The following is a 24,550-nucleotide window of genomic DNA, read 5'->3' on the forward strand; positions in this document are numbered from 1 at the left end:
AGATCTTGGTCTAGGCAAATGATATTCCTGCAGCACTTAACAGAAATAATAACAAATCACTTTGGAGGGACAGTGGAGGAATACTTGATGCTTCAATTCATGTTAGGACCCTACTCAAAAAGTATAAATGCAGATATCAAAATCAATCAAATTTAACAAAAGAACAAACTAAAAAAGACCTGCTGAAAATAAGCTTATAATTAAAAAATACATTTTTGTGGTTGGGGGAGGAGCAGGAAATGAGATTTATAATAATATGACTTTTTTTCCTTCATAGTCTATAATTATAGCCTGCTGCTTATAACACAGACTTGTTTAATTAGTTATTTTATAATTTGGTAAAGACAAATTTTACTTTTTGTGTGCATTTCACTTTTAAACAACACAGTGCTAACACTTTAAAGTTACTTAAAACAGATTAAATCTATTTTATCACTCAGTGTAATGTTTGAATGTTTTTTTTTTTAACAGAGTAAAAAGAAGTTTGAAAGAGAATGTAGGGAGGCAGAAAAGGCACAGCAGAGTTATGAAAGATTGGATAATGATACGAATGCAACCAAGGCAGATGTTGAAAAGGTAAGATTTCATAATCCAGTTCAGCTTTTTTCTTTCTTTTTTTTTGCCAGTCCTGGGGTTTGAACTCAGGGCCTGAGCATTGTCCTTGGGCTTTCTCAAGGCTAGCACTCTACCACTTGAGCCACAACACCACTTGCAGCTTTTTCTATGTATCTGGTACCGAGGAATTGAACCCAAGGCTTTGCACATGCAAAGGCCCCCATTCCAGTTCTCCAGTTCAGTTTTGAAATAAAAATATTGCATGTAAAGCCAGGCATGAGTGGCTCATACCTGTAATCTTACCTTCTCCAGAGGCTGAGATCAGGATTGTTATTCAAAGCCAGCCTGGATAGGAAAAGTCCATGAGACTCCCCTCCCCTTCTTTTTTTTTTTTTTTTTTTTTGTGGGGCTTGAACTCTGGTCCTGGGTGTTGCCCCTGAGTTCTTGAACTCAAGGCTACCACCCTACCCCTTGAGCAACAGCCCTGCTTCCCATTTTCTAGTAATTAATTGTAGATCAGAGTCTCACAGTCTTTTTTGCCTGGGCTGGCTTTGAACCTTGATCCTCAGATCTTAGCCTCGTGAATAGCTAGGCTTACAGGCATGAGCCACCGTGCCCAGCTTCCATGAGACTCTTATCCCCAGTTTGTCCATCAAAAAGCTGGAATTAGACCCATGGCTCAAGTGGTAGAATACCAGCCTTGAATAAAAAAAGCTAAGGAGCAATGTGTGGGCCCTGAGTTCAAGCCCCAGTGTTGGCTCTCGCCCTCTCCCTCTTCCTCTCCTTCTCTCCCTCTCTCTCTCTCCCCCTCTTCCCCCCTCCCTCTCCCCCTCTCTCCTCTCCCCCTCTCTCCCTCTCCCTCTCTCCCTCCCCCCCCTCTCTCTGACACAGACACACACATACATACCAAGAGACAAATTTGCATCTAAGTCTGAAATATTCAAATATCTGCTTACTTTAAAAAATATATTGATCTGGGGCCGGGAGTTTGGCCTAGTGGTTAAAGTGCTCGCCTAGCATGCATGAAGACCCGGGTTTGATTCCTCGGTACCACATACATAGAAAAAAAGCCAGAAGTGGTGCTGAGGCTCAAGTGGTAGAGCTCTAGCCTTGAGAATGTCCAAGGACAGTGCTCAGGCCCTGAGCTCAAGCCCAGGACTGGCAAAAAAAAAATATATATATATATTGATCTGGATGGGGAGTTTGGCCTAGTGGTAGAGTGCTTGCCTAGCATGCATGAAGACCCGGGTTCGATTCCTTGATACCACATACATAGAAAAAAAAAGCCAGAAGTGGTGCTGAGGCTCAAGTGGTAAAGCTCTAGCCTTGAGAAAGTCCAAGGACAGTGCTCAGGCCCTGAGCTCAAGTCCAGGACTGGCAAAAAAAAATGAGAAGGAAATGTGTTATAATTGATTATAACATCTCATTGTATTCAAAATGTAGATGAGGAAAGTTGATAATGGGATTGTTTGGCCTATCTCCATATTGAGTATTAACCTAAGATGTGTCAGTTAAGTATGTACATAGGTTTTGAGTAGTGTGTCTCATCAACTTTTAAGAAGAGAAAGCATGGTAAAACTGCCAGAAGGACACGGTAATGCGTTATTCATTGGTCACTGGTGCTGAGCCAACTGTTTTGCACAATTCATTGGTAGAATTGGCCCTGTGACTGCTGCTTAACTCCTCTGCCCTACTTCCTATGTACTCTTTTCTTTTTTCTTTTTTGCCAGTCCTGGTGCTTGAACTCAGGGCCTGAGTGATGTCCTTAAGACTTTCTCAAGGCTAGAGAGAGCTCTACCACTTGAGCCACAGCACCATTTCCAGCTTTTTCTATGTATGTGGTACCCAGGTCTTCGAGCATGCTAGGCACTCTACCACTAAGCCAAACTCCCGGCCCCTATGTACTCTTTACCTTAGAACATTTGACACAGACAATGTTGAGATGTTGAACCTTACTTCTTATTGTTGGAAATATTAGGCCATCCTTCTTATATCCTATGGAGCTTACAATTTCCTAAAGGATTAGGATAAGAAAAAGAACACTGGGAGAGAGAGATGATTTCCTGCTTACCATTGTGTCAATGAGAATTTTTTTTTGTGGGGTGGGGTGGCAATCCTGGGCTTGAGCTCAGGGCCTGAGCACTGTCCTTGGGATTTCTCAAGGTTAAAGCACTACCACTGGCTTTTTTCTATGTATGTGGGACTGAAGAATCGAACATAGGTCTTCCTGCAAGCACTCTACCACTAGGCTAAAATTCTTTAAACTCATATAAATTATAGGTTATAAATTACACTACAGAACTTTTAGTCTTAACTTATGACGTTTTTATATTTTTATTTTCATTATTTTTAATGACCTATATCTCTAGCAGTATGTGTATGTTTCTTGTTACTAGAAATGTGCAATCTTCAAGCAGTTTACTCTTTGCTATTTTTCATTTTTATTTATTTATTTTTTTGCCAGTCCTAGGCTTAAGCTCAGGGCCTGAGCACTGTCCTTGGACTTTCTCAAGGCTAGAGCTCTACCACTTGAGCCTCAGCACCACTTCCAGCTTTTTTCTATGTATGTGGTACCAAGGAATCAAACCCGGGTCTTCATGCATGCTAGGCAAGCACTTTAACCACTAGGCCAAACTCCCAGCCCCTTCATTTTTATTTTTAAAATTATTTAAGTAGTGGTACAAAAGGGTTTCACCTCAATATACCAAGTTATAACTAATTGCATCTTGATCAACATCACTGCCCTTCTGTAATTTTTTTCCTTTCAATACTAGGATTTGAACTCAAGGCCCTCTGCTTGTAATGCAAACACTCATTACTTGAACTACTTTTTTGCTTTCAGCTTATTTTCCCAGTAGGATTTTCTGCTTCATTCCTGGAGCTAACCTCAGACTATAGCTTTCCTTTTTCTTTCTTTTTTTTAATTTTTTTTTTGGTAGGTCATGGGCTTGAACTCTGGGCCTGGGTGCTGTCCCTGAGCTCTTAAGCTCTAGACTACCACCCTACCCCTGAGCCAAGCCCCACTTTCCATTTTCTAGAGGTTAATTGGAGATAAGAGTCTTGGGTCCTTTTGTGCCCGGGCTGGCTTTGAACTTTGATCCTCAGACCTCAGCCTCCTGAGTATCTAGGATTACATGTGTGAGCCATCACACTTGGCAGACTATAGCATTTCTCTCTCAGCTACTCTTATAGCTGGGATTATAGGTATGTACCAGAATTCCTGGCTTGTTGGGACAGGATCTCTGTTTATTTTTGGTTTAGTTAGTCTTGAACCATAATACCCTATCTTCTCCTCCTGTGTAGCTAGGATTGTAGGTATGAACTACCACACCTGGCCTTGCTCTGGCATTACTCATTTCAAATTTTGGTTTTTGAAATACTAAAAAAAAAAAATCAGATCTATTTTTTTTGTATAATAGCTTTTTGGATGTTTATAGTAGATTTCATAGATGAACCATCTTCAACTATTCTCACATATGAATAGCTTCAAGTTAACTTTCATTATAATTATTTTCCTTTTTATATCCATTAACAGTATCCTACTGGAAGAAGTTTTCTGAAATTGTGTATAATGGTGTGTGGTCTCATCAGTCCTAAATTTCTTAATCTCCCTTGTGTGTATAGTGAACTTGTGTTTATATAGCTTCAACATGTTGTAGACTGGGGCAGCCATAATGTTTGAATTTTCTTCCATTGAATTTTTAGAATCTGAAATCCCCTCTCTTTTCTTTTTTGTCTGTCCTGGGCGTGGACTCAGAGCCTGAACATTGTCCTTGGAATTTCTCAAGGCTAGAGCTCTACCAGTTGAGCCACAGCACCACTTCTAGGTTTTGTCTATGTATGTGGTACTGAGAAATCAAGCCTGGGTCTTTGTGCATGCTAGGCAAGCACTCTACAACTAGGCCAAACTCCCAGCTATCCCCTCTCTTTGAGATGAGCAGTGATATGAGAATGTGTGTCTCTCACACAGACCTTATGCTGTTAGTATTTTAATGTGTATGTACATTGTTGTCCATTATTAGATTTGACCCTGCTATTAAAAGTTTTTACATCCTAATTTTGATCATCTATACAGTATTATGATCATTAACATAGTTAATGTGGTATCATTGCTTGATAAAAATAGGACCCACAATAATTGCAGAAGGATTATTTTGTACATTGCTAGTTGATATTAGCTCCTTATAATGTTGAATGTATATGCTAGTAAGGAAAGTGATTGATTTATGTTCTTCATTTTGTCCATGGAGATAATTTTAGAGAGAGCCTACTACTGGTTTTGCTGTTTTTTTGTTTGTTTGTTTTGTTTTTTTTGTTTTTGCCAGTCCTGGGTACTGACCTCAGGGCCTGAACACTGTCCTTGGGCTTTTTTTCCTCAGGGCTAGTGCTCTACCACTTGAGCCATACCACCACTTCCGGTTTTTCTATGTATGTGGTACTGAGGAATCGAACCCTGGTCTCTGTGCATGCTAGGCAAGCACTCTTAATCATTAGGCCAAACCCCTGGTCCCTTGCTGTTCATTTTGGAAGCAGAGTGTCATGGACTTTTCTGCCCTAGCTGACTGAATTCTGTTCTTCTGAATCTTAGCTGGCATTAATGGGCATTTTTTAAAATGCCCATTATTTGCAGTATTAATTATAAGGTAATTATAGGAAGCTTAACTGTTTTAGTGTCTAACCTTATGTTGCATATATATAGTATATACATATTATATATGTGAATATATATATTATGTGTGTACGCGTACATATGCATACATACACACCCTTCTGTCCCAGCCCATGCGAATCAGAGCCAGGACTTGGAACTCAGAGGGGTTTCCCCTGACAGAACCAGGAGGTTTTGTGTTGAGGGAATTTGGGACCCTCTTTGGTTCTCTTGTGGGTTTATGGTGGAAAGAGAAAAATAAATGAATATTTTAGCCTTCCATGTTGGAAGCTAATGTTTTGTTTTTCTAGAAATACTTTGAGCTGCAGTGTTTAGTTTCCATAACTCTTACTGGAATCTTTTGAGTACACTGTGGATTAAATTTTTTATGGTTTAATCTCAGATCTTAAGTAGCCATAGATCAGTTTGTTGATGAGATAAAAGCTCTTAACTCATTGTGTGAGCATTATAATTGTAGGAACTAGAATTAGAATGGTTAGGCATATTTACAGTGTGCTTTATGAATTTATAATTTATAAAGCTTTGGCAGGTAAAATGATGTATTTCTTGGAACATTATAAAAATTGAGCTCAGCTGAGTGTCAATGGCTCATGCCTATAAATCCTAGCTACTCAGGAAGTTCAAATTTGAGGATTGAGTTTGAAACCAGACTGGACAAAAGACTCTTACCTCTAATTAATGAGCAAAAAGCCAGAACTGGTGATGTTACTTAAGTAGTAGAGTGCTAACTGTGGATAAAAGAGCCAAGCTGAGAGCATGAAAGCCCTAAGTTGAAGCCACAACACACACACACACACACACACGCACTAAGCTGAATTATTTTGCTTATGTTTCCATCCTACCACCTACCTATCCACCCACTCATCCGTTTATATATATGCTCAATTCACATGAGGCCTTGCTGTGTTGCTCAGACTATTCTGAGCTCATGATCCTCCCCCTCAGCCTTTTGAGTATCTGGGTCTGCAGGTGTGCGTCATCATGCCCGGTACACTCAATTTTTTTTCTATTACCTCAGAATGGTTGAGAAATATTTTCTTTTGTCTGTTTTGTCAGTTGTGGGGCTTGACTGTGGACCTGGGTGCTGTCCCTGAGCTCTTCAGCTCTATCTCTTGAGCCACAGCACCACTTCTGGTTTTCTAATGGTTAGTTGGCGATAAGGCTCTCACGGACTAAAAGCCTGGGCTGGTTTTGAACCTCAGCTAGGATTACAGGTGTGAACCACTGCTCCTGGAGAGAAATGTTTTTAGATTACTCTCCAATGCATCTAAAATTAGCGATTTGTACTCTGTATTCTTAATAATTGTATCAGTGTTTATAATACTCAGTTGCCTTTCTATAAGAAAAATTCATTTCAAAGTTCACCTTTTTTTTTCAGTATTCGTATTTTGAGGTTTTGTGCGGCTAAGCAGTCTACCACTTGAGCCATGCCTTTAGTTCTTTTTGGTTTTAGTTTGTTTTTTTGTTTTTTGTTTTTTTGGCCAGTCCTGGGGTTGAACTCAGGGCTTTAGCACTGTCCTTCAGCTTTCTCAAGGCTAGAGCTCTACCACCTGAGCAACAGCACCACTTCTGGCTTTTCTATGTATGCGGTACTGAGGAATCCAGCCTGGGTTTTTATGCATGCTAGGCAAGCACTCTACCACTAGGCCAAACTCCTGGCCCCTGGTTTTAGTTATTTTTTCAGGTAAAGTCTGGTGCTTTTTCCCAGGAAGACCTTAGACCATGATTCTCTTATTTATGCTCTTCCTTGTATGGGGGATTCTAACACATCACCATACTATAGCATATTTGGTTAAGTGGGGATCTCACTAACTTTTTGCTAGGCTGTCCTTGAACTTTGATCCTTCTAATCTCTGTCTCCAGAATAGTTAGGAATATGGCATAAGCCACCTCTCCCCTGTTCAAGTTTTTAGCGTTATTTACTTCTAATTGGAATTGTGGATTACAAAGAAATATTTCATTAAATATTTAGGTCTAAAATGAAATATTTCTCAAGCTATTTTCTTTTCTGATTAAATATACCAAATAAAATGAAATATTTCTGAAGCTATTTTCTTTTCTGATGAAATATACCAAAATATGATTATTTTCTATGTGTATTTTTTCCATATTTTTATTGTAATTGATAGAAGGGTTACATTATATTCACCAGATAGAAGGTGCATTACTTCACATACATTGATACCCTTTCTCATGTCTTGGTCCCCTTTTCGTTCCCCCACCCCTCTATGTGTATTTTGTAAAGAGAGGCTGCTTGAATGGATTATTGCAGGAGGAGGAAGATTGTAATAGAGAAGGAGGGATGTTGCAATATGGAGGCCACACTTTTTTTTTTTTTTTTTTGGCCAGTCCTGGGCTTGAGCTCAGGGCCTGAGCACTGTCCTTGGATTTTCTCAAGGCTAGAGCTCTACCATTTGAGCCTCAGCACCACTTCTGGCTTTTTTTTTAAATATATATTTTTATTGTAATTAATAAAAGGGTTACATGATATTTGCCATATAGAAGGTGCATTAATTCACATACATTGATACCCTTTCACATGTCTTGGTATCCTTTACCCTCCTCCCCACTGCCCCCCCCCCAAACACTTCTGGATTTTTTCTATGTAGGTGGTACCAAGGAATTGAACTTGGGTCTAAGCAAGACGTGCATGCTAGGCAAGCACCCTATCACTAGGCCAAATTCCCAACCCGGAGGCCATACTTTTTAACCATTCATTCATTCATTCATTCATTTATGATGCCAGTCTTGGGGCTTGAATTCAAGGTCTTTGGGTTGTTTTTTGTTGTTGTTTTCTTTTCCGGAAGGCTAGCACTCTACCACGTGAGTCACAGCACCACTTTGTGCTTTTTTCTGAGGATGTCGTACCAAGGAATCGAACCCAAGACTTTATGCATGCTAGGCAAGCACTCTACCACTAGGCTATGCTCCTGACCCCCAGTTTTTAAATTTAAAAAATTATTTTTATATCTTCATGTTAAGGTGATAAATAGAGGGGTTACAGTTACATACGTAACATAGTAAGTACCTTTCTTATAGAATATTGTTACCCTTTCCCAAATTTTTCTCCTTCTTTCCTCTTACCCCAACCCTCCCCTCCACCCCCATGGTGGCCACTCTTGATCAAAATATCTGGAAGCCTCTGTGTAAATGTAAATGATAGCAGTAATTCAGAAGGGTCAGACCACTATTCAGGATGTTAGCTGATGGCTTCTACATTATTGTGATTTGGTTTTAGCATTTCAGAAAAGTGAATTTGTATAATTTTATTGTTGGTAACTATTTGGATTGTTTTGCCTCTAGGCCAAACAGCAGTTGAACCTGCGCACACATATGGCTGATGAGAATAAAAATGAATATGCTGCACAGTTACAAAATTTTAATGGAGAACAACACAAACATTTCTATGTGGTAATTCCTCAGATTTACAAGGTAAATTTTAGCCATATAGCTTCATCTAGTTTGAGTGCAAAGAATTGGTGTTTAATTTTTTTGTTCTTCAGTTTTAGAGATCAAACTCAGGATCATGTGCAGGTTAGGTAAACATTTTACTACTGAGTTAAATACCCAGCCTTAAAATTTAAATCTTACACATCAGAATATTTTGAAGTTTAGTAGTCACCAAGAGTGTTAGTGAGGAATTGATTTAATTTGAAGAGTACATTTTTCTTACTTTTTTTTTTTTTTTTTGCCAGTCCTGGGCTTAAGCTCAGGGCCTGAGCACTGTCCTTGGACTTTCTCAAGGCTAGAGCTCTACCACTTGAGCCTCAGCACCACTTCCGGCTTTTTTCTATGTATGTGGTACCAAGGAATTGAACCCGGGTCTTCGTGCATGCTAGGCAAGCACTTTACCACTAGGCCAAACTCCCGGCCCAATTTTTCTTATTTTTAAACTATTAAATTTTCTGAATTATTGTTATACGCCACTAAAAGACATTTTAGATGAATTTTAATACTATATCAAGTATTGTGATGTTAATAGAGGAATTCATTGAGGTTGCATATTATAATCTGTTTACCTAGAATTGGGATGTATCTTTTTTTTTTTTTTTGCCAGTCTTGGGCTTGAGCTCAGGGCCTGAGCACTGTCCTTGGACTTTCTCAAGGCTAGAGCTCTACCACTTGAGCCTCAGCACCACTTCCAGCTTTTTTCTATGTATGTGGTACCGAGGAATCGAACCCGGGTCTTCATGCATGCTAGGCAAGCACTTTAACCACTAGGCCAAACTCCCGGCCCCGGGATGTATCTTTTTGATCCTGTATCAATGTCTTTGGCATTTGTGCAAGTAGCAGGAATAAAAATAAATTGTTTCTGCTAGACTGATTTCTGCCTGCTTGTCTTATTGCCTCTGTTAGATCACAACTAAATTTTAATTCAGGATCATCCTTTAATGATAGCAGATGCCAAACAGGTAAAGACCATAGATCTTTTATGAAGATAAAATTAATGTTTTTCTAATGGGAAGAGAAATACAGGAGAGATTTAAAAAGACAGTGTTGTATGTAGTTGTATCTAGGAGAATGGAGTTTATATAGAATGTCAGCCCAGTGATACTTGTTTTTCCTTTGTAAGGCATGATGGAAGTACAAAGGAAATGGAGCCTGTGTTGGTAGACTAGAACTAAATATCAGATTTTGATCATTTCATCTGGAGCAGCAAGCCTGCCTACCCTAACTGTATTGCCTTTCTAGGCTTACTAGCTCTCTTTATAGTCTGCCCAAGTCTTACTTGGAGATAATAGTAGCCATCTTTTGTATTTTAGGGCCTGGTTATTAGGCATTTACTGTGGAACAATCATGGTATTTTTCAATGTCAGGAGCCATTTTTTTTTTTTAAATGCAGGTCTCAAAATAAGTTTCCGGGTTTTGGGAAGTAATTAAAAAGGAACTACAGGGGCCGGGGACACGGCCTAGTGGTAGAGTGCTCGCCTAGCATGCACAAAGCCTTGGGTTCAATTCCCCGGAACCACATATACAGAAAAAGCCAGAAGTGGCGTTGTGGCTCAAGTGGTAGAGCACTAGCCTTGAGAAAGACCAAGAACAATACTCAGACCCTGAGATCAAGCCCCAGGACTGGCAAACAAAAAAATAAAAGGAATTGTATTGTGAATGCTGTGAGAATTTGAGGCTTTGAGCAATGTAACTGCTTCTTAGGAAAGCCAAAGGTTATTGTTGGCAAATAACAAGTGTCAAAAAAATACTATTAAGGTATTGAACTTCGCTGCCTCAGTATACTTCCGAGTGGTCATGCTTTGAGTTGTGGAGATTCTATGTATTGCAATTTTGGCCTTGGTTTTCCTCTTATTTCCTAACCTCTTTAGTAATTACTATAATCATTAAATTATGCTTGTCTTGGTACTTGTTGGCATGTAATCAACTGCAAATGCTTTGTCCAGCCAGATTGCACTGAAGTATTCTAAACTAAGAGATTGGGGGTCTTAGCCTTATATGTAGAAAAAAAAAGTCTTATGTCTTCAAATGGAATCTTCTATGGAAGCATAAGTACTACCCTAGATTATAAAAGGTGAAAGAGGTATGGTCAGAAACTTGGTAGCTCATGGGAGTAATTTTAGAAGATGAAAATCATTGTCACCTAACTTTTGGATATATGCATGAGGAGTTCTTTCTTGTACTAAGTTTTATGAGGCCTTATAAACTTATAAGTCTATATAGCATTTGTCAAATGTATTAGGGTAGGCATCTTTAATTATTTGAGTAGGCATTCACTTGAAAGTAATTATATTTTTTTTCACATTTTTTCTTTAAAAAAAAAATTCCTGAGTAGCAGTTACAAGAAATGGATGAACGAAGGACTATTAAACTAAGTGAATGTTACAGAGGATTTGCAGACTCAGAACGCAAAGTTATTCCTATTATTTCAAAGTGTTTGGAGGGAATGATCCTTGCAGCAAAATCAGTGGATGAAAGAAGAGTAAGTGCTGGGGGGAATAAAAGGGGGACAAAAACATAAGGGGTAGCAAGGTGTGAGAAGTAATACACGTACTACCTGATGAATATAACCCTTCTATACATTATCCCAACAGTAAAATACTCTTATCAGCACTTACAATTAAAAAAAAAAAGTCCTTGAATATACACATTTGTTTTGGGTGTGTATTTAGGTGCAATGAGAAAGTAATAAAGTTGTAGGTTATATTCATTAGGGCTAAGTCTCACAGTAAGTTGCACTCCTTGGACTTTTAAGTTAAATGTTAGACTCTTCAGATTTGTGTGTGTGTGTGTGTGTGTGTGTGTGTGTGTGTGTGTGTGTGTGTGTGCATGCGTGCATGCGTGCCAGCCAGCCAGTCCTGGCGCTTGAACTCAGGGCCTAGGCACTGTCCTTGGGTTTTCTCAAAGCTAGAGCTCTACCACTTGAGCCACAGCACCACTTTTAGCTTTTTCTATGTATGCCACATGGAGGGAATCAAAACCAGATCTTCTTGCATGCTACGCAGGTACCACTAGGCCACACTCCCGGCCCTACAGTTCTAATTCTTAAAAAGATGCTTCTAGGCTGAGAGTGTAGCCTAGTAGTAGAGTGCTCACCTAGCTTGCCCTTGGCACCACATTCTCATGAAAAACTGGAAGTGGTGCTGTGGCTCAAGTGGCAGAGTATTAGCCTTGAGCAAAAAAAAATAGAATTCCTTAAATTTACAAAAGGGAATTTTTGGCTTCTTCAACTGGGAATTCCAAAATGCATGCCTGTGTATTGTGTATGCATGCTGTGGAGGTATGTGATGGACACAGAGGCATTTTGTAACTTAAAGTATTTTTCTATTGGGTTTTAAACATTGAGGGTTTACTATACATTTACAGAAAATTATTTACATTGAACTTTTGATGATTATTGTAGAAGTATGTCTTTAAACTTTCTTTAAACTTTTATTTCCTTATATTGATTAGAGTTCTGAAAACTGATATGGTATTATGAACAGATGAAATTTTTTTTTTTTGTATAAAGGATTCTCAAATGGTGGTAGACTCCTTCAAGTCTGGTTTTGAACCTCCTGGGGACTTCCCATTTGAAGATTACAGTCAGCATATTTACAGAACCATTTCTGATGGGACCATCAGCACATCCAAACAGGAGAGTGGGAAGATGGATGCCAAAACCACAGTAGGAAAGGCCAAGGGCAAGTTGTGGCTCTTTGGAAAGAAGCCAAAGGTAAAAGTCACAAAATTCTATATACTAATCTGATTTTCTTAGTAAGTTAGTAAATTAATATAGATGTTGACTAAGACCTATTATATTTTCTGTTTGATTCAATTAACCTTTCACTTATTAGCAAACAGTTTTATACCTTAATAGTAAAAAATTATTTCTGTATCTAACATTTGACTACTAAATGATGAAGAGAATATTAATTTCTGGTTAAATCGTAGGCTTTTTGAAGTTACATTTGCATATAGCTCCATCAAAAATTCTAAGGACACATGATTTGACTAAAACACCACTAAAATAGCCAGCCTTACTTGGAATATAACCAGAATTGCAATAAATGTCAAATTGGATTATGTAGCCTGGATTGACAGTTACTTCTCTCATCCACATGAGCTTTTAAATGAGAAGGGAAAGGTTCTTTTCTTGATGAATTGAAACACAAAATGATCTCTAGCTTGCTAATAAAATTTTGGTCCTCTTGTCAAACTCTGGCTTTTTATGTGCCATTGTTTTAGGTAGGTAAAGACCCAGCAGTCTTGAGATGGATCAGTGAGTGGTTTGTCCTTCTTCACTGTTTAGTGATAGCAGTAGTGTGTAGCAAGGAGAATAGCTGAATGAATACCTTTGGTCTGATGGATGTGCTGTACTTACAGTGAATACTTGATAACTAATTCGTTGATCTTGGCACATGACTATAGATTAAATTTGACTTGATTATGGATAGCTATGAGTACCTTTAAAGGCACAGTTATAATTTGACCAGGCTTTACTCAGGCTCTTAATAATATTGTCCAGTCAAGAAGCTGAGAAGGAGGGCCGGGAGTTTGGCCTAGTGGTTAAAGTGCTTGCCTAGCATGCATGAAGACCCGGGTTCAATTCCTCGGCACCACATACATAGAAAAAAGCCGGAAGTGGTGCTGAGGCTTAAGTGGTAGAGCTCTAGCCTTGAGAAAGTCCAAGGACAGTGCTCAGGCCCTGAGCTCAAGCCCAGGACTGGCAAAAAAAAAAAAAAAAAAAGAAGCTGAGAAGGAAAACTTTTAATAGAGTAGCTAAAGGAGTTTGGAGTACAGGCAATACAAAAAAATTGCTTTAAAGAGGGTGAAATAAGTGTAACAGTCAAATAGCCTAAGATGGGAAATCATGCTCATAATGAAAAACTGGCCTGTTTATGATAATAATTAAAATTGTAATATTTTGTGTGATAATACTAGCCATACCCACTGCCTTTTTCTCTTGACAAGTACAGTATGCCTATATAAGAATCCACGGTGTGCTAAATCTCTAGACGCCAGAAGGGAATTTTAAAAAATCTACCTCACATTATTTTCTCTAATTTGGTTATTGTGTACTCTAAATTTTTAGACTATAAGCTTGTAAAAAAATGATCAAATGAAATGGTATAGTTTCAAAAATAAACTTTGACTTTTAAAATGGTAGTTTTGGGGAAAATATGCTCACTTTTTAATATCTTAATAAAATTTTTTATTTGAGGTATATTTTATGAAAAAATGTTACCAAAAATATAATTTTCATTTAGGAAAGAACTATGCACATTTGGCTTATTGATTCCTTTCTTTATTTCCATATTAGCCACAGTCCCCACCCTTAACCCCTACTAGTTTATTCACATCCAGTACTCCTAATGGGTCCCAGTTTCTCACTTTCTCCATTGAGCCCGTGCATTATTGTATGAATGAAATAAAAACAGGGAAGCCCAGAATTCCTTCTTTCAGAAGCCTCAAACGAGGGGTAAGTTTAATGACGGGTTGAAATGCATGATGGCCTATTGTGTGTGTAGTGTGGCTTTTAATACTCTCCACCCTCATTATAAGGCTCTCTCCCATAAATGTTTAGTGCTAAAACACCACAGAATCAAGTAGAGCTGTCCCAAGTCAAAAACAACTCCTCTTTGTAACATTTGAAATGCTCAGCCCTAAAAGAAATGGTATTATAAAGAGGGTGTTGGGTACAATCATATTTTAGCTATTTTTTTGTTTATGTGAAATCATATGTCCACCATTGTCTTGTAATGTATTTACATTTTTAAGACTTTCAGTAATTTGTCACTGGAGTTACTCTTGTAATAATTTGTCACCAATACTGACCTCACCTGACAATTTAAAAATATTACTTTCTTGACAGTAAAATTATGCTTTGGATTTTAATTGCCCTCTTTCAGAAGCAGAAAACATAGGTTTAAATAGCTTAATAAACTAGGGTATGGTGATATCTGTCATTTCACCATTGGGCAAGTTTAGGCAAGAGGGTTGCAAGTTCAAGACCCCCTGGGGTGTAGGGAAAGCAACTGTTTTTGAGACTGTCTCAAAAGTATAAAGATAGGCATATTAAATATATGCATCAGATTACATATCAGAAGGTACTCTGAAAATTTCAAAGACTAGAAAAATACTTCAGTATTACTGAGTAATGTTTATATGGAATCTGCTTTCTTGAACTGTTTTTTACAAAAGCAAACAAATTTTTACCAGAGTTTTCCATTCTTTTCTTTTTTAAAAAAAGCTAGTTTTTAACATTGCCTACTTCAGACAACTCAGCCAATGAAAATTTATACACTAGTAAAATGCAAATACAGTATTGTTTCTTACAACAGCTATATTATACTACTGATAAATTATTCCTCTGTTAGTGAAACTCTGTCCTTTCCTATTCCCCCTCCCTTCTTTGTGGGAGTTGACCCCAGAACTTTGTGTATGCTGAACACTGGTTCTACCATTGAACTCCCATACCCCTAATTTTTCTTATTTATGTTTGAGTTTTAAGGTGTGTTCTTAGTGTTTCTATCCTATACTTTATTTTCATCTGTAAGATTTGCCTGACATTTGGAAAACCTAAGTGTGATAATCATAGATGAGAAATCGGTGTCTTAGCACTGTCAAAGTCTTGATTATCCAGGTGTGATAGTACATGCCTAAAATCCCAGCACTTGGGGGTGAAAGCTTTTGGATCACAAGGTCCAGACAAGCTTGAGTTCCTATCTCAACCTTTGCCCCTATTTAAAAAAAAAAAAGTCTTGGGCTAGGAGTTTGGCCTTGTGGTAGAGTGCTTGCCTAGCATGCATGAAGACCTGGGTTCGATTCCTCGGTACCACATACATAGAAAAAACCAGAAGTGGTGCTGTGGCTCAAGTGGTAGAGCTCTAGCCTTGAGAAAGTCCAAGGACAGTGCTCAGGCCCTGAGCTCAATGCCCAGGACTGGGGGGAAAAAAGTATAGTCCTTAATAGTGGTACACTAAAATTCCCCTCCTCTCCCCTGTCTGTCTCTGGCTCTGTCTCTCTGTCTCTGTCTTTCTGTCTCTGCCTTCCCTTTCTATTTTTCTCTTTCTGACATCAAATTACATTTTGGACATCTGTGGAATGAAGTACATTTGCTTAGGAAAAGATTACATTGTTATCTACCTCTGTTAAAACAGTATAACAGACTTACCTGAGTCATAATACATAATACAGAGTAATGTTCCAATATACTATGTCACTTTGTGACTTCTTTTTTCCCTTAGAAGTGTGAACTTGTTTGCATCTGCCTAACCTAATTCTGTTTGACTACAGAATAGACTAAAGAGTCCCTGTGATGAGTCTATTACTCCTACCAGTATGCTAGTCAGTCCCCTTTCAAAGTCTTTAATACTTGTTTGAAAGTCTTTAAGAAATCATATCCAGGGTTTCTGTTGCCTGAGTTAGGGTAGAGTTAACTCTTATGTTGTTGCTCTGAGTCATAGATAGGAAAGGAGTATAGTTCTGTTGAAAAAGTTTAGGGTAGGCATCAGTAGCTTATAACTAAAATCCTAGCTACTCCAGAGGCTGAGATCTTAGGATCACAGTTTGAACCCCAACCAGGTAGAGAAGTCTAACACTCTAATTTCCAGCTTACCACCCAAAAGCCAGCAAGCCACTCAAAAGAAATAGAGCTGTGACTCAAGTGATAGAGCACCAGCCTTGACCAATAAGCTACAGGACAGCACTCAGGCTTTGTCCCTGCCTGCCCTTCCCCCCCAAAAAATAATTTATGCAGTTTAGAACTATTTTCTAGTTTGTTTTTGAGTTTGATTTTTGTGGCCCTGGGCATTGCACCAGAGCCTCTTATATGTTAGATGAGCACTTTATCACATGAGCTACAACCCAAACCTAGCAACTTCATTCTTGTAAAACTTTGTAGGTAGAATCCTCCACTGCCTCCCTATGTCTCCCTATTCACAACACGGATCAGGCACAGGGCCAGGGCTGAGGTTTGTATAGGGTAGGTTTACTCTGCCTCCTCTTTCAATGAAGTCAGTGTAAGAACACAGCCTGTGGTAAGCACCCAGAGCCCTTGCAGGTAAGCTTTTTATAAATGCAGTAATTAAAACTATTGACTTGGTCATTATTAGTTTTTTTATATATATTGCTTTAATTTGAAATATTCGCATGTTTTTAATTTTTTTTTAAATTTTGCTAGTCCTGGGGCTTGAACTCAGGGCCTGACACTGTCCTTGGGCTTTCTCAAGGCTAGAGCTCTACCACTTGAGCTACAACACTATTTTCAGCTTTTTTTTATGTATGTGGTACCGAGGAATCGAACTCAGGACTTTGTGCATGCTAGGCAAGCACTTTTTCCTTTAGGCCAAACTCCCGGTCCCCCCTCGTATTTTTGGAAGGTGGAAATTTCCTCCTGATTTTAGCATTAGCTATAAAAATAGAAGCAAGCAGCATGCTTTGAGACAAGTCATCTGGGAGTAGATGGCGCATAGGAGGAAGGTGTACTGTGTTGGATCATTGGCATAGAGATTTTTTTGGTTTTTGCTATTTGGAATTTTCCTAGATACTATCTCAAAACCTAGAGATTTTTTTTTTTTACTTAAGAATTTTATCAATACAGAAAAACTCAGGAAGAAGAAAGTAAACTTTAGTAATACAGGTCAATTTGTATATATTTTTTTACATAGATTTTTCTACCTCTTTATAGACTAGGTTTGAGGTTTCTTAAGGCTCATGAGAGATATTTGGAAATTTCCTTCTGTTTTTGTTAGCCATTGTCGTGTCCACAGTTCCCAGTATCAGTAGGGAGATGAGGATTGTCACATGAGAGCAATGTGGTTTTTTTTGTTTTGTTTTGTGGGTCATGGGGCTTGAACTGGGCCTGGGTGCTATCCCTGAGCTCTTCAGCTCAAGGCTATCACCCTACCCCTGGGTCTTGGTGTTTGTCCCCGAGCTCTTCAGCTGAAAGCTACCTCTCTACCCTGGAGCCAAGCCCCACTTCCCATTTTCTAGGAGTTAACTGGAGATAAGAATCCCAAGTTTTTTTGTGCCTGGACTGGCTTTGAATCCTGATCCTCAGATCTCATCTTCTTGAGTAGAGAACAATGTTTTTTGAGTTTGATATTGGGACCAATTTATTTCTGTGACTTTACTGTGTAACCTGTAACGGATATTTGGGGAATATACCTACTTAATTTCAACCTACAAACATATTTTTTTTTTCTGTCCCGAAGTACTACTTTTAGTTTTCATGAAAGCATTCCTTTTTAAAGTAATAGATTTATCTAGCAATAAAAGTGCATATTATTCATAACCTTATAGACTTCCAGAAGTGCTTTTTTTGGTGGCGAGTGTGTATGGGGGGGGGAGTTGTGCTGGTTTGGGGGCTTGAACTCAGACTTGAGCACTGTCTATGAACTTCTTTGGCTGAAAGCTACCATTTGAGTTACAGCTCCACTTCTAGCTTTTTTTTTTTTTTTTTTTAAGTTTAGTGGCGATAATAGTCTCACAGATTTTCCTGCCTGGCTGGCTTTGAACCTCGATCCTAAGATTTCAGCCTACTGAGTAGTTAGGAATTCAGGCATGAGGTATCAATGCCTAGCTTCTAGAGTGTTTTTATATGGACATATGTATGTGTGTATATATATATATATATATATATATATAAATATACTACTGATTTACTTTTTAGTTCTTTTGTATTAATATACAGTGATTATATGGAATTTTCTAGTCTATAAATATAAAATAATAAAGTTCAGTATTGAATATACTTTATACATCTCCCATATGTTTTTACAAAGAACTAAAATTATAAGTGAATTATAAGTTGGTAGCAAAACTACATAAGCTAAAATGGAAACTTCAGTTATTTTAGAAGTATGTATCTTAGCTTTATCAACAATTTTAGGAATATATTACAGAAATTATGAAACTACATCACTGAAAATATAACTTGTGGAAATTATCATTAGAGATAAATATTTTGTTTCTTGTCTAATATATAATTTTAACAGCATTTAAGTATCTTTTCATTTCTTCACCATTAATTTCATCATAGCAAAATAAATTGTGTTTTTTTATTTCTTAAAACTACTGATAGTCTAAAGAATGTTAAAATTTAGTTTGGAAAGATAATGCATAGAAATGTCATCTTATCTTCATAACCATTAATACATATGGCCAACTCATCAGAGATAAGGGGTAGATATTTTTACCAGATATTTATTAAACTTCTTTCAAAATTTTTATATGAAATTCTTCCTGGCATTTCTCTTTTTTTTCTTCAACATATGACTTAGAAATCAGGGAATAAGTGTAAAAAAGAAATATTATTGTGATACTGAGTGTTGAACTCAGGGTTTTATGCATGCCAGGCAATCAGTCCACTACTGATATTCAGAGCTGCTGGTCAAATGTGTGAATGTGAAGATTAATTTTGTGAAGCATGCTACATATCTATGCTTGTGTGTGTGTGTGTGTGTGCGTGTGCGTGTGTTCATGTGCACTTGTGTGTGTGTGTGTGTGTGTGCGTGTGTGTATGTTTTTAGAGCATGATGGTGGTTGATCTCTTCAAATTATTTCATATTTTTCAGAAAGAATTTTATTTGCTAAAAGATTTTGGTATTTTTAATGCATATTGATTTTAGAATGAAAGCTAAAAAATTGAACCTAGTTTGAAAGCTAAATTAAGCCTATGTACTTGTATCTGTTGGGAGGTATGTGTAGGGAGCTTAATTCTGGGTAAACTATTTTCATGATGTATTTTTTAATGTGGCTATACATTAAAAATAGTATCTTAACATTTTCTATACTTGAATTACTATGACATTTAATTTTACAATAGTGTTTTGGAGTATAACAATTCAGATGATGTTTTCTTTAATCATTTGGAAGACCACTCAGTTTTTTCACCTAAGACTTTCTTTTTAATTATCTAATTATTAAATCTTTTATGTTCAATTTTCAAATGCTAGTCTGTTTTGAAAATAAAGAAGTAAAATCTACCTATGTGAAAATTCTCTAACATAGGGTTTAACTCTTAAAGTATGTATGTTTCTTTCTTCTCTTGTATTAGAGAGAAACTATGGTAATAGATTCCAAATTGTAGAAATCTATAAAATACCATGAAAACAAGAATTTTGCATGATTATTGATATTACTTTTGAGTTTTAATTAAACTTAGAAAATATCTGCCCATTATCATCAGTGTGTGCTGCTTTTTCTTTTTTGCAAGTAATTTGCTTTTCCAAAACGTGCTTAAAGTTGTTTTTTTCTGGCATAATTGTTTGGATTGCAAAATTTACATATGATTTATTTTAATATTTTAAGAATATAGGTTATTGCATCTTCTGTATTACAGTTTCATGTGAATAATTTACCATTTCTTTCTGCTTTCCATTGAACTATTCAGTGGTCGGTGAAGATGGTAAGCCTCATGTGCTGATGTGTATACTATGCCAACATTAAAAAAATCTCTATAAACATTGTTTTGTTTAATTCAAAAGAAGTGGTAAAGTACACCCCACATTTTCACCTTGTATGTGTTTTTTGTTCTTTAAATTCATAGTCCAATATTACAAATACCTCTGGATGTCATAGGTTAGAAAATGTGGTTAACTGTCATCATTCAGCCCTTTAAATTCTTAAATGTTCTTGCTTAGAGTCCTTGTCATGATATATAGCAGAATAAAATTAAAATGAAACAGTATTTTTAAAGTTAAATGATAGAGCAAGAGTTCATGTTATACAGAAAGAAAACTTAGAGACTAGCTTTCTTAGTACTCTTTCCAATGATGATATAAATTTGATTTGTAGCTTATTATGAGAATTTCTACAATTCTTCAAAAAGTTAGAAAAATATTTCCTAATTAAATTTAATTTATGGAGTCAGTGCTCTACTACTGAATGGGAACAGAAACAATGGAATTATGCGTGTGTGTGTGTGTGTGTGTGTGTGTGTGTGTGTGTGTGTGTGTGTTCTGTATATTTATTTCAGGTTGATGGACCTACTTTATGAACTAATCTCAAAGTTTTTACAGACAGTTACAATTGGGCCTTTTATATACAGCTTTTTAAGTAAAGGAGTGTTAAATGCCTAGAGGGCTTCTTTATTCTTCTCATAGGAAATGCAGTCATTCAGATCTTGTTTTCCTTGTAAGAATAGGTTATATTGTTGAACTAAGTTGGGGTATGAGATACTTACTGCAGTATTGATAACAGTGTTTGATTAGGGATAAGCAGAAATATGTTGAACTTACTCATGGATATTTCTGAAAAAAAATATTGAGCTTCTGAAACAACTTACATTGAAGTATAATCTCATCATTTCATAATTCAAGATTTTTAGAAATATTTTTACAAATATGAACTAAGGCTGGATGCAGGTAGCTCATCCTAGCAACTTAGAAAGATGAGATCTGATGAAACAGTGGTTCTAAGCCAGCCCTGGCAGGAAAGACCGTGAGACTCTTATCTCCAGTTAACCACCAGAAAATGCCAGAAGTGGAGCTGTGGCTTGAGCAGTAGAGTGCTTGCCTTGAGCAGAAAAGCTTAGGGACAGAGTTCAAGCCCTAGGATTAGCACTTTTTTTTTTTTTTTATCTTTGACACGACACATACATAATAATTTACAGAACAAAAATTTCAGCACTCCTCTGTTTAGGTAAATTGATGGACATTGTTATTTCTGGTAACTGATAAAAGACAAACCATACCATTTAGACAGGTGTTTTACTTTTTTGCCAGGAAGCTTGTTGAGTCCTCCATGGTGTATAAGTCACTGGGGAAAAGAGACTAGAGATTCTGTAACTAATTAAATTTTATATTTGTTATGGGTCATTCTAAAAGTGAGATTTCTCTTTTTAAAAAAGCAATAAGGCTGGGCTCCGTGGCTCATGCCTGTATCCTAGCTACTCAGGAGGCTGAGGTCTGAGGATCAAGGTTCAAAGCCAGCTGGGGCACAAAAAGACCTGAGACTCCTATCTCCAATTAACCTGTGGAAAACGGGTAGTGGGGCTTGGCTCAGGGGTAGGGTGGTAGCCTTGAGCTGAAGAGCTCAGGGACAGCGCCCAGGCTGAGTACAAGCTCCATGACCCATTAAAAAAAAATAAGTAAAGCAAGCTTATAAATAGTGAGGTACAGCTATTATAGGCCTAAATGTTCCAGAGAGCAAGAATGCATTAAAATGTATTTGTAAATGAATTTCAGCAATACCTTAAAAATTCTTTTAACATTTTAACATTAGAATTTTTGGAATATATACAAAGTAAATACAGATTTATATATAATTAAGTGGATTCAACAGTTGCTAATATTGATCGATTCTAACAGCTAAATGCAAATGACTAAAATAACATTGAACAGGAAAAAGAGAGCCAGGTTTGGTAATTGAGCATGGGAGGTTTTTTTAGTTTAAAGGGAGGCTACACTGCATATCAGATCCTCTTTCAAGAAAAGAGGAAACAGACATTTGAATAAAAATTTTATTCTAAGTAACAACACTTTTTCTTAAATTATGTAGTTTTTTGAATATGAAACTATTTTGAAAATTCAGACATCAAGCATACTTCTTGAGCCAGCTGATGATGGCTCACAACTATCTACTCTGAAGGCGGAGATGTGAGGCTTACAGTTCAAAGGGAGGGAAGTCCATGAGACCCTTGTCTCCAATGAACCCCTGCCCACCCCCCAAAAACCTTAAGTGGAAGATTGCTAGCCTTCAGCACATAGGCTCAGGGATATCACCCAGCCCTGAGCTTAAACATCAGAACTGGCAGCAAAAAAACTTATTGAAGGATTATATCAAGTCTGGGCGGGGTGGTACGTAATTATAATCAATTTGTAGAGCTGATATAGGAGAATTGCAAGTTCTAAGCCAGCCTGAGCTAAATATTGAGATCCTGATTCAAAAGAAAAGAAAAACAGATGAAGAGGTAGAGATGATTAATAGAGGAACTGGGGGCTGGTGGCTCCAGTTGTGTTTTTTTTTATTAAGGAGTTTATTAACATTGATTTTTATATCATATTTCAAATGTCAGGCTTACCAAACAGGTATTCAAGAAGGGAATCTATATACAATCACTGGCACTTAATTGGAACATAATTAAAATGTAAGCTGAGGATTTGTATGTCATAGGTACATATTAACGTATGTAATAATCTTAATAATCTTTAACCTTAGTTGCTCAGGAGGCTGAGATCTGAGGATTTTGGTTGAAAGCCAGCCTGGGCAGGAAAGTCCACAGACTCTTACCTCCAATTAACCACCAGAAAACTGAAAGTGGTGCTGCAGCTCAAAGTGTCTACTAAGAGTGCTATCTTAAGCAAAAAGAGCTCAAAGACAGTATGTAGGCCCAGAGTTCAAGTCCTATCACTTAACCCCCCCAAAAAAAGTATATAATACTTTATGGAATTATATATGAATATACACACATATATAATATAATCTGTGGAATTATTAAAATGGAAACCCCTGTGAACTATTAAGTAGTATCTTATTAAAAAGGAAAGGAGAAAGGAGGATTAGATCCTTTTGTATTTTTTCTTTCAGGAGCAGCTAAGAGATGTTACTTGATTTTACAAGAAAATTGAATACAGTTTTTTCTCAATAGATTCTTACCTCTTGTTTTTTTTAATGATTAACATTTCATTCTAAAGAATGGTTTAATAAGTATAATCATTTAAAAGACTGTATACTATTGAAGTTCATTTCATTAATTATCTTGTGAGGTAAGTTGTTTACTTAGCTTTTTGTGCAAATGTTCATTGTTTTGGGTTTGAATGTTTATAATATTTTAAATATGGCAATGACACATGTAAGCACATATGTAAAATAGCAACTTGAGTAAATGAGAAATGTTATATGTTTCCATGTTGTTGTTGTTACTGTTAGAAGACTCATGTATTCATTTTAACTATGCCAAGACTTGAAAGTGATGTGATACTTGTGATTACCAGTTATATGTATTTGGTGATTTTTTTTCTTTTTGCCCATTCATGGTTTAAAAAACAATTGAAATGTGATCTTTCCAGTACAATTGTTTTTACTAATTTACACATCTATGCAGATTTCTTTTAAAAAATGCTTGAAACTAAAACTTAGAATTTACAATTGATGTATTTCTCATTTTGTAACAGGTACATTTAAAAAAATAAATTTTTCTGGAAATTTATGTAATAATGATTTAGATTTTCTTTTCAGGGCCCAGCACTAGAAGATTTCAGTCATCTTCCACCAGAACAGAGGCGTAAAAAGTTACAGCAGCGCATTGATGAACTGAACCGAGAACTACAGAAAGAATCAGACCAAAAGTAGTGTCCCTTTAAGTCTTGCCATTGTCCTATTTCTCAGCCTCTACTTTGAAGAATGTGTGCAAGTGTGTATGGAAACTGAGCATTGTGACTCACACCTGTAGACCTAGCTACTCAAGATGCTGAGATCTGAGGATTGTGATTTGAAGCCAGCCTGGGCAAAAAAGTCCATGAGACTCTTAACTACTCAGAAGAAGCCAACAGTTGTACTGTGGCTCAAGTGGTAGGCAATGACCTTGAGCTAAAGAAGTTTGGGGACAGTGCCCAAGCCCTGAGTTCAAGCCCCAGGACTGGCATACACACACACACGTGTGTGTGCGCTCATGCGTGTGTGTGTGTATGTATGTGTATGTGTATGCTGGACTTAGTAGTATGTAGCTTAGTGGTAGAGTATTTGTTTGTCATTCCTTGTGTGTGTCAGGGCACTACATGCCCTCTAGGAAATGCTTTCTTAGGAGAAAAATATCCTAAATTACAAATTTTATGATTATTATGTTTTAGCTAAAAACAAAACATTGAGAATTTCTGTGATGCAGAATTTTGTTTGTTGTTATTAACATTTTTGCTTTCCACATATATCTGGTGATTTATTACATGGTTT

At 37.1% G+C, this 24,550-nt stretch overlaps 1 protein-coding gene and 1 non-coding gene across 5 annotated transcripts in view; one reads left to right on the forward strand and one right to left on the reverse strand.

Moving 5' to 3' along the window:
• Window positions 1-24,550, forward strand: part of Fnbp1l (formin binding protein 1 like) — a 90,722-nt gene that overhangs the window by 50,834 nt on the left and 15,338 nt on the right. For 2 of the 4 annotated variants that reach the window (XM_090334214.1, XM_090334215.1), the window contains exons 6-12: window positions 472-576; window positions 8,528-8,656; window positions 11,010-11,156; window positions 12,186-12,389; window positions 13,977-14,135; window positions 20,052-20,066; window positions 23,840-23,949. In XM_090334214.1, coding sequence (XP_090190340.1) covers window positions 472-576; window positions 8,528-8,656; window positions 11,010-11,156; window positions 12,186-12,389; window positions 13,977-14,135; window positions 20,052-20,066; window positions 23,840-23,949 — 869 coding nt within the window. The remainder of the gene's footprint in view (window positions 1-471; window positions 577-8,527; window positions 8,657-11,009; window positions 11,157-12,185; window positions 12,390-13,976; window positions 14,136-20,051; window positions 20,067-23,839; window positions 23,950-24,550) is intronic. The other 2 variants (XM_090334216.1, XM_090334217.1) reach the window with 1 other exon arrangement.
• On the reverse strand, window positions 16,581-16,712 carry LOC150061332 (small nucleolar RNA SNORA51). The gene has a single exon (XR_016536062.1). It is a non-coding gene; the product is annotated as a small nucleolar RNA SNORA51 (small nucleolar RNA).

This window comes from Megascapheus bottae, chromosome 6, assembly GCF_031878675.1.
Source record: "Megascapheus bottae isolate mThoBot1 chromosome 6, mThoBot2.hap1, whole genome shotgun sequence".
Lineage (NCBI taxonomy): Eukaryota > Metazoa > Chordata > Mammalia > Rodentia > Geomyidae > Megascapheus > Megascapheus bottae.